General features: G+C 35.7%; 1 protein-coding gene across 2 annotated transcripts; it reads right to left on the bottom strand.

Moving 5' to 3' along the window:
- Nucleotides 1-6,662, bottom strand: nptx2b (neuronal pentraxin IIb). 2 transcript variants are annotated; one of them, XM_057358877.1, is made up of 5 exons: nt 5,826-6,662; nt 3,883-4,102; nt 3,446-3,693; nt 2,789-2,968; nt 1-2,398 (listed from the first exon to the last, which is right to left on the bottom strand). In XM_057358877.1, the coding sequence occupies exons 1-5, from the start codon at nt 6,240-6,242 to the stop codon at nt 2,171-2,173; spliced, it is 1,293 nt and encodes a 430-aa protein (XP_057214860.1). In that variant the 5' UTR covers nt 6,243-6,662; the 3' UTR covers nt 1-2,170. The 2 variants fall into 2 exon arrangements, with proteins under 2 accessions (XP_057214860.1, XP_057214861.1); XM_057358878.1 differs by having other exon boundaries at nt 3,883-4,096.
- Nucleotides 6,663-9,706: the final 3,044 nt, after the last annotated feature.

Here is a 9,706-nt window from a genome sequence, read left to right as displayed (position 1 = left end):
TACAATAGAAGTGAATGGGTACTGCCGTTGTTCGGTTACCAACATTCTTCTAAATATCTTCTTCTGCAGAATAAAGTACACTCTTAACAATCAAGGTGCTTAAAAGGTTCTTCACAGCGATGCCATAAGAACCATTTTTGGTTCCACAAAGAACCATTTAGTCAAAGGTTCTTTAAATAACAATCTCTTTCTTACTTTTTTATAATCTGAAGAACTTGTTTTTTCGCCACGAACCTTTTTTGAAACATAAAGTTTCTTCAGATGTCAAGTCATTCGGGTTTGAAACTACAAGAGGGTGAGTAAATTATGACATAATTGTTATTTTTGGGTGAACTATCCCTTCAAGAGCATTAATAAATGATGTATGTGATTACAAATTTTACCGACACATTGCAAATATATCACTTATTTTCTTTTTAGATGAAAGCTGCTCATCATACATCAAACATTACAGAAATCATGTATTTCAAAGCTCATAATGTTGACATGTGACTGCAGAGCACTGGTAAACACCATTATTTAAAGTGTTAATCATTTTAGGAATGTAAGCTGTGAGGAAGCTGGAGATTTTCTCTCCCCGCAGATAAAGGTCACAGAGAGCTGTTTACCTTGAGGAATCAAACATTATACCAACATCTAAACACTGTATTTATTAAATTCAAACACCACCTGCGAAACCTTTTAACCCAACTTACACCCATCTCAAACTCATTTTTGATGTTTAATAGTTAGATGGAGGTTTGTGAGATGTCTGTCTGTGACACAAGCTTTGGCTCAGGACTGATCTCATCCTTTAAGTCAGGCTAATGCTCTCAGAGCCACCTGTCTGACAGAACAGTGTCATCACATGTCATCTCCCTCATGTCTAACTTTCTTCTGAACAACACGGAAGAAAATATTCATGACCTCAACCACAGTTCTATCCGTTATATCTTCAGAAAACAGTCCTATCTCATTATGATATTTCCTCTTCAATATTTAGGTCAATTTAGACCACATGAACTAGGATGGAAATAAATATTAGAGCAGTGTCTGTTAGAACTTAAGTGCTTTTATTTAATGGTGCTTAAGGAATCATGTTATATTCATCGGGTTTAAACCTCAAACGAGGAAATGTAGCAGAACAAAAACAGAGCAAGATAAAAAAAAGCCAAAAAGTCTTGAAGGTTTTCATTTATTTTTCATTAGCAAAAACACAAATTCACATGTCAAGCAAACCCTGTAAAATAATTGGCACAGTAATCTAAACCAAGGCCTTATATTAAACATAAATATGGGTATCTTAAAAAATACATTACAAAGACAACACTAAATTACATTTATTCTGAAAAAAGTTGAAAAACAGTGCATACAAATATGATCATATTTAATAATTAAAGAACAAAAAAAGTTCACAATTTTTAACTGGCAGTCTTATTTATAACATTCAACGTCATTCTGCAAACAGTCAAAGATGGGCTTTGGAATTAATTATAAATGATTCTACAATGAGAATAAATAATATTTAAAAAATAAATATTGATTTATTCATCAAAATCTATTACAGCTGAAAGTTATTGCACATTAACACAAGACTGTGATTTTGACACTTGATCATAAAGGTACAACACTCCTCTACAAACATTCCTATTATCTGTTTCAAACCGTTAAATTATAAATCACAGACCAGAAGTATACATCAAAATGTGCTTAGCAGCTAGGCTACACTTTGTATAAAATAGACTTGTGGCCCTTGTTTTGTAACGAGAAAAGGTGTTTTACAATTCAATAGCTTTAGCTTTATAATGTAGGTATCCATATTTACTGTTTTTGGGTCTCCATTTGTATTTAAAAGGATAGTTTACAAAAAATTCTGTCATCGTTTACTCACCCTCTTGTCATTTCAAACATGTATTACTTCCTTTCTTCTGCAGAACACAAAAGAAGATATTTAAAAGAACTGGCACCCATTCACTTGCACTGGTTTTGTGTCCACACAATAAAAAAAGGGTGCCTAAATTGATGACAAATTCCTTGTTAACAGTATGAAGAATATACTTTAAAGCTCATGTTGATGGTATTTATACTTTATACATGAAGTGTATAATGCTGTTAAATTTATCTTTATGTTCTTTAAAAACGTTAATATATAATTTTCAATGATTGTGTTCAATAACATCAAAAGACATCTTTAACCGTCAAAGAGCCGGGTTTCACAAAGCTCGAGTGGCCATTTTGATGCGCCACCAAACACCTCAATGTTACTTTCGGTCCAGGCCACCACATTCCCAGGCATGTAGGATGAGCAGTTTGCCATAGAGACAATGTCAGTGGAACGCAGAACCCGATCCCAGATGTTAAAGTGGCTCAGCTCCCCCACAAAAGCCTGGTTGGCATCAAAGCGCCCACCTACTATATCCTGTTGAGGCCATAAACGACAGGCCTCGTTAAAACAACAACAATAATCACTTTTAAAGGATGTGCATTCGGATGCTAGCTCTACTGCAATATTGATTTCTGTCTGATGTCAAGTTTAATTAAAAATGTTTTAAAGTCCATTAATCAATAAAAAGGAATAAGAATATGTGTAACTGAAAATCGTAATTTTTTACCATAATTTTTTTTTAAATTACCATTTTAAATTTACCCAAATCTTAACTGTATCAGTTTCATTTTAATTTGATTTGTCATAATTATCAATTAAAAAATATCTGGCGACCCCCTTTAGTCTTTTTTTATGGGGGATACCTAATGCCTTTCTGGGGGGCTGCAGAAGATACTTATGTAAAAGATCTGATTTTATTCTCACCTGCTCTTGGCCAAGGATAATGACTCCACCAGGTTTGATCGGGTGCCAAGGAGCCAGGTTCTCACCTGAACCCAAGTTTTGGCCATCCTGGTAGGCTTCCCAAACCCCATCCCTAACAGTCCAAGTGATGCAGACATGGTGCCATCTCCCATCACCCAGTGATAGAGGCAGTCGCGCCACCTATTTAAAATAGGATGGTGTTAACAATATAGTCCACCTAAAAATACTCAAACCACCAGTGGTTATGTCATCCCCGGTGAGAATGCGATTCGTGAAATCCAGCAAAGGTGAAGATTATTTGTGAAAATTGACCTGAGTTTCAACCTGTTCCTGAATAAAATCTATTGTAATGGCAACAGAAGACTTTAAAAATAACTCCTACATTACTATTTACTTTATTTACTAATTATTTTAATATCGCTTTATATGTAAAGAAAGGAAATACGTGTGTAGAATGATACAGGGGTGAGTAAACGATAATACAATTTTAATTTTTTGTTTATTTTATTAGTGATTTTTTATACTTTCTCTTGTGTATATATAGAAAATGTTCAAGGCAGACGAAGGTAGATTTGCAATAGGTTTTTTTCACAACATGAATTTCCATAGATGTCATTATGTGAAAAACATGCTTTTCTTAACATGTTGGTTGTGTACCTTGTCATTGATGAGCAGTTCTGGTGGGTTACTGTCCCATTCGATCAGTACAATCTCATTTGCCTGCCCTGGCACTCCATAAGAAAAAGGGGTTCCAACACCAGGGGTTCCAAGGCTTGCCTTAAGCCACAAGCAAATAGTGAAAGCGTACATTTCTGGCAAGCTTCTCTTCACTTTTCCATAATGGTAATTTGTGCGTAGAGGAAGAGAGATTTTGAAGTTCTCTGGTGACTTGAATCCAACTTCCCCTGCAAAAAATGTGATTCTAGATTGATGAAGAAATATGGTAAAAGTCACCACAACAAAATAACCCCCTGAGCACTGTAAATCAAGAAAGCCCCACTTTTTAAAAATAAAAGAAACATTTGTTTTTGTTGATAACAATGATCCAGAATCAATGAAAATATACCAGAGAAAAAATAATGTTTTGTGCAAACCATTCTCAAGTTCAGAAATCCTGTTGGTGAGAAGATTGAGGGCATTATCTGTGCGTTGGCGATGAGCTACGGTTTCATTATGTAGCTGCGACTTCTCTGCCTTAAGTTCATTGACCTTCTTGAGCAGTTGATTCTCCAGGTCCTCTAGTCGACGCTGCAGTAGATTTCTCAGGTCATTAGGGAAGGAGGCACCAGAGATGTTGGCTCGCATTTGCTGTTGCTTTAGCAAATCAAATTAAAAGGACAAGGTTTTATGTGGATATACAGTATAAGTAGATTTGCTATAAGGGATTTAAAATAATTAAAGATCCAGTGTGTCATTTTTTGCTATTACAGTGTGGATTTATTGACAGAAATGCAATATAACATGCGTAATTACTGTATGTCTTCAGAGGTGTATGAGACCTCTATTTCTATCTACATACATCGCGGGTCCCCTTGCTTGGAATTCGCCATGTTGTTTCTACAGTAGCCCTAAACGGACAAACTGCTCTGAGCGTGTTTTGTAAATACATTATGTCCTTCGGCAAAGAACTGGAAAACGTGACGACACCTTAGTTCTGTGGCAGCCACCCTAGTGCTTCGAAAGGGAGGGGTGGAGTGAGCCGTTGGTTGCAATTCGCGATCTCACCACTAGATGGCACTAAATTTCATACACAGGCCCTTTAAAGGGATACTTCAGGCAAGAAACAAAATTTCCCCATGTTTTACTCACCCTCAAGGCATCCAAACTGAATATGACTTTCTTCTTGAAGAATAATGCAGTCGAAGTTAAAATACCACGTATCATTTTACTTCACTGACGAAAGCATGCCTCACAGAGGAGATGGCATCCTATTGGAACAAAACGAAAAATGTTGCGTTTGTCACCGGAACTTAACACGCCTGCATCATTTGCCAGAAAAACAAGCCTCTGGTTCACGCGCAGCAGAGGGATAACAGAACCTAGACATTAACGTTAATAGCGCTGTCAATATGGATATTTCTCTTAAACAAACACATCGATTTGCTTCAGAAGACTTTTGTTGAGACCACGGAGCCGTGTCGAGCAGTTCTTTGATCGATGGATGCACTTTTTGGAGCTTCAAAAAATTGACCACCATTCACTCACATTCTACCGCTTGGAAGAAAAATGATATGGTATTATTAGTTCGGCTGCATTATTCTTCAAGAAGAAAGTCACATTCAGTGAGGATGCCTCAAGTAAAACATGGGGAAATTTTGTTTCTTGCCTGAAGTAATTATGCCCCATAAAATGTTGGGTTATTTCAACATGGGTTAAATTTCTTTGTTTTGTACTGTTTGACACAAGTTAATTTTTTCAGTCAGTTGGAAGATTACCATAATATGTCATTTATCACCTTGCATGTGAAAACCTATAGCTAGTCTTTCTTGTGATTTACTGTTTTTTATATAACATCCTTTTACAAAATGTGAAGAACATTCTTTGAAAATATATTGTTAATATCAATTGATTAAATGATTAAAATCATAGCGAAATTAATGGTTGAAATCATATTGATGCTTATTATCTCATTGATCATGGGACTTTTGCTTGATTTTCACATGCAGTTCAGGTCATATGCAAATCTGCCCATTCTTCACAATAATGCTTGTATTGCAAGTAAAAACTGCAAACTAAAACAGCTTCAAGAATTTCAGACCAGTTACATGTTAATGTTACAGTAGATGAATAAGATTGAGGTGACATTTAAGTGACACATTCCAGACACTTTTGGGACACCCTAAATAACTTCTCCATTTAAAGGACAGGGATGTACTAACTAACTGATGAGATAATCATTGTTAATCTTCAACGCCTCCCTATAATTACCAAACTAGACCAGAGAAACATCCAGCACAAGTGCACAATTTAATCTCTATATGTTGCACATGCAAGACGTGACAAAACCACACTTATTTAATGATAGGCTATATCTTACCTCTAGATTTTCTAATCGATCTTTTAGACTCTGCATGGTCTTTCCAAGAATGTCAATGGTGTCATTTGAGTGTTTAGGCACATCGTCCATCGTTTCCTTATTGCTTTTCCGAAAATATTCAGAATCAGACTCACATCGTGACAGTTTAGACGTCAGCTCTTTTATCGTCCCTAACTGATTCGCAATCGTCTCCTTTTGTTGTAATATCGTCTCTCGAAGCTGCATGACAGTGTTTCTCAGTTCCTCTTCTTGAACCGTTGCGCTCTGCACAGGCGGAGGTTGCACCGGACAACTTTTATCCACGTCAATGGGGATTGCAGTACACAAAAAACGCTCTCCCTTCTTATCTTGTCCATAGACAACTTTTACGCACGTAAATGCATAGACGCACAAAACCCCGGCGGCAAAGTGGAGCATTTTCTAGAGATAATAGCCTGTCGTATTGCTGCGAAGTTCACTGATGAGATGCACGGGAGTGTAATATTGCGTCTTACCTTAAACTACACACGTCCGTTAAGTTTTGTGATCAAAAACGACCATTGCTTTTAAAGTACTGAAGCCACACTTATGTCTATTATAAAGCCGTAGCCTACTATATTTGAATTTAGCCTATACGCCTCGACTGTCCGCTGACTGTGGGAGCACCTCTCCAAATTCAAAGGCGTTTATAGGCTACTGGTTGCGCGCGCCGTTTTAGCCTATTCTCTTTCAATGACAGGTGCGACTAAACTGTTTCATTAACTAAAAAGAAGTAACAGTTAAAATACTTTGTTATCAGTGCTGACGATTTTTTCCCACGGTTTTTGTTATTTTGCGTTTGAAAAACGAAAGAAAAGAAGATGAACGTCGTCGAGACAATCAACGTACGAGTCGTGCAAACGAATGAACTGGATTGGCTGTAGTGTTTACGTCAGTGGCCCTTCAAGAGCAGTAATATAATAACCCAAGTAATAAAGAAACAAAGTAGATCCGCAAATTAACAAGAGCAATTTAAACAGCAGTTAATTCATTATTTTTTTTAAATAATTCTGCACTGTATAAATGTTTTGCTCAGTAAAAGTAAACTATTAGGTATAGGTTTAACCAAAAAAGATACTTTAAGGTTGAGGTCAGAAAAATGTTTCATTGTCTTTGTAAGTAATAAATAAAGCACTTAGACCCCAACTACACCACTTCTCACTTTTAAGTTTTACCTGCATCTATATGGATGTTGACAAGATGAAGTTAAGTGAGATCTTGATTAGTCTTACAGATCACCTTGAGAGGTCAGGTCATCTGCAGTGCAGTAAATATCATAACAGCACAGCAGCACATTTGAAGCTTACCAATTAGGCTGTCACGCTGATATAGGGATCATTTGTGATTTTTTTCTGTTTACTCTATGCATGCAGAAAAATACACATTTCGATCCAAATTTTTCAAATTCAAATATTTATAACCAAACACCCTCTGAATAAATCTATAAGTGGAAAAAACACGCTGCTTTCCAGACTGGAGGTTGAACAGGATCGTGAACTTGGCTGTTGACCAGGGGTACTGCAGAGAAAATTGATGCTTATAGGAACAACTGAAAAACATACTGCTGAGGCTCCTGAAAACCTACCTACTGGTTGCAAAAAATAAACTGTAAATAGGGCTTGTAATAAATACTGTATTGATGTTAATTCTGCTGTGGTGTATACAATGAAAATAAATAGAAAAGTTGACCAATATGACATCATTTCTTATTATCAATTTTTAAAGTTCCAGTCACTGTCCATGACCAAATGTAAGCTAAATCACTGAGCGCTAATAATAAAATATGTTCACTAGAAAGAGAGCCCTCAAAAAGATGATTCACATTGTCTGCAAGAGAAATATAATGAATAGTGAGTCCATTTGTACTTTGTGTGCTTTTGTACTGTGTAATGTAGTTAATACAGACACAAATACAGTGTCTGAAATAGTACAAAAAAGTTTTTTTATGCTTAAAACTACAATGCATCCTCTTCAAGAGCAGTAGCCTATGTTGCCCATGAATAAAGCTCTTAAATGACTAAATGTTTCTAAAAAACAGTGAATTAACAGAACCCTTTAGCCTACAAGAAGTAGGTTACTTATGAGACGAGCCCACAGACACACACTCGTGTATCTCACAGAGAAAACCCAGGAATTAACAATGATGTGTATAACCTATACTCATTAAACGGAATAAATGAGAGCTCTGTTTATGATGGGAACACATTTGCTGTGAATGCGTGACCTTCTTTAGAGACAGTTGGGAGTGAGTCATCAGATTTCCAACAAACAAATTTTCTCTATGTTTTTACTGCATTTTACTTAAAGTAGTTTTAAGGCTTCCTTTCCTTAATTTAACATGTTCATTTGAAGTTTGTATGCAGTATTTAGTATTTAGCTTGCTGAACAAAACAGACCTTCATGTGTAACAGATCTCTTGTCTAAATAGTATATTGACGGTTTCGCCGGATACATGTGCCTGGCCCAAAGTTAACTTTGTTGAACGGTCTGCACCAAATAATATACATAGCCTATTTATATTTTATTTAATTCATATTAATTTATATAAATATTTTTTGAATAATTGTATTAAATAAACAATTTGTTGAATTTTATTGTATTTTTAAAATAAACAATTTATCGTGTAACTTTGTCGCACTTAAGTAATGGTTCTACTAACTCAAAATGCTAGCTAATGTACAGTAATTTACTTGTTAGTTCTTTTGCTTGTTATTAGAAATAATCAACAGTGACTCTTTATTTGCGGAGGTGAACAGGATGTTAAGTTTGGGACACAAAAGCATGCATGTACACAGTAACGTTTGTTTATGCTCATTTTTTTGCATGTTCTGTTGGAGACAGGATTTGATTACTCCTATGCTTCGAGCCGACAGAAGGGCCATTGAAATGATAATGTAACCTTTTACCATCTGGGCTGTTAGAGCTTCACCAGGATTACATCAGCTACCACTGCTGTAAATTGTACTCACTCATTTGAAAAAGTCAGTGCGGTATAAACTACATTTCAACATAAAGCATATTGAAGATGTTTTAGTGTCTCACACTCATACCACACTCACCACACTCCACCTGCGGTCACATTATCAACTGCACTGCTCTGAAAATAAATTCATATGCATCTATATAAAAAATATTTAAACATAGAAGCAATAATCAAACTTAAAGCCATTTTAAAGCACAAGCAAAATATGTCATAAATGTAATTCTGTTGTGTTTACAATTTGCAAAAACATTAAATATAGTTTATATGGTTATATATAGCTGCTATACACGTCAGTGTCCAACTACACTTATCTTTATCTGCTTGGGCACTTGTGTTCTTGGGGGTAACTGGCTTCACCCACTAACAATGACTTCAATAGCAATTGCAAATTGTATACTTTCAGCAAAATGGCTAAGAAGAGTTAGTTTAAAAAGACTTAACATCTATACTTCCTGCAGATGCTAATTGTTGGTTTATCATGCATCGAAATACATATGTTTTTAATAGTGGCTTCGTGTATTTCTGGAGGTACCCTGTCTGTTCATAATTCTGCTTTTTGGTCCTCCTTTTCAAACTCTCCCAACTCCCCCAAGTGGTCATGTTGTGTATTTGCATAATATCTGTGCATTGACATGTTTACTCAGCATCTTTATTTATAAATGGAAGCAATAAAACAGACCAATGCAGCAGCTCTATAAACGATGTAGAAGCATCGTATATTATGTCAGTATTCCAGATAAACCTGATTCAGCTTAACGTGTCCTGTCCATAAATAATTATAATAATTTATTTAAATACATTAGGTATTGCAAAAACGAGACGAGAATCGGTTATTTAAAAACAACTGTGTTGACTGGGGTGCATTTTTTTTAAAAATTAG

Source organism: Triplophysa rosa, linkage group LG18 (genome assembly GCF_024868665.1).
Source record: "Triplophysa rosa linkage group LG18, Trosa_1v2, whole genome shotgun sequence".
NCBI lineage: Eukaryota > Metazoa > Chordata > Actinopteri > Cypriniformes > Nemacheilidae > Triplophysa > Triplophysa rosa.
This window is presented reverse-complemented; position numbering and strand designations above follow the sequence as displayed.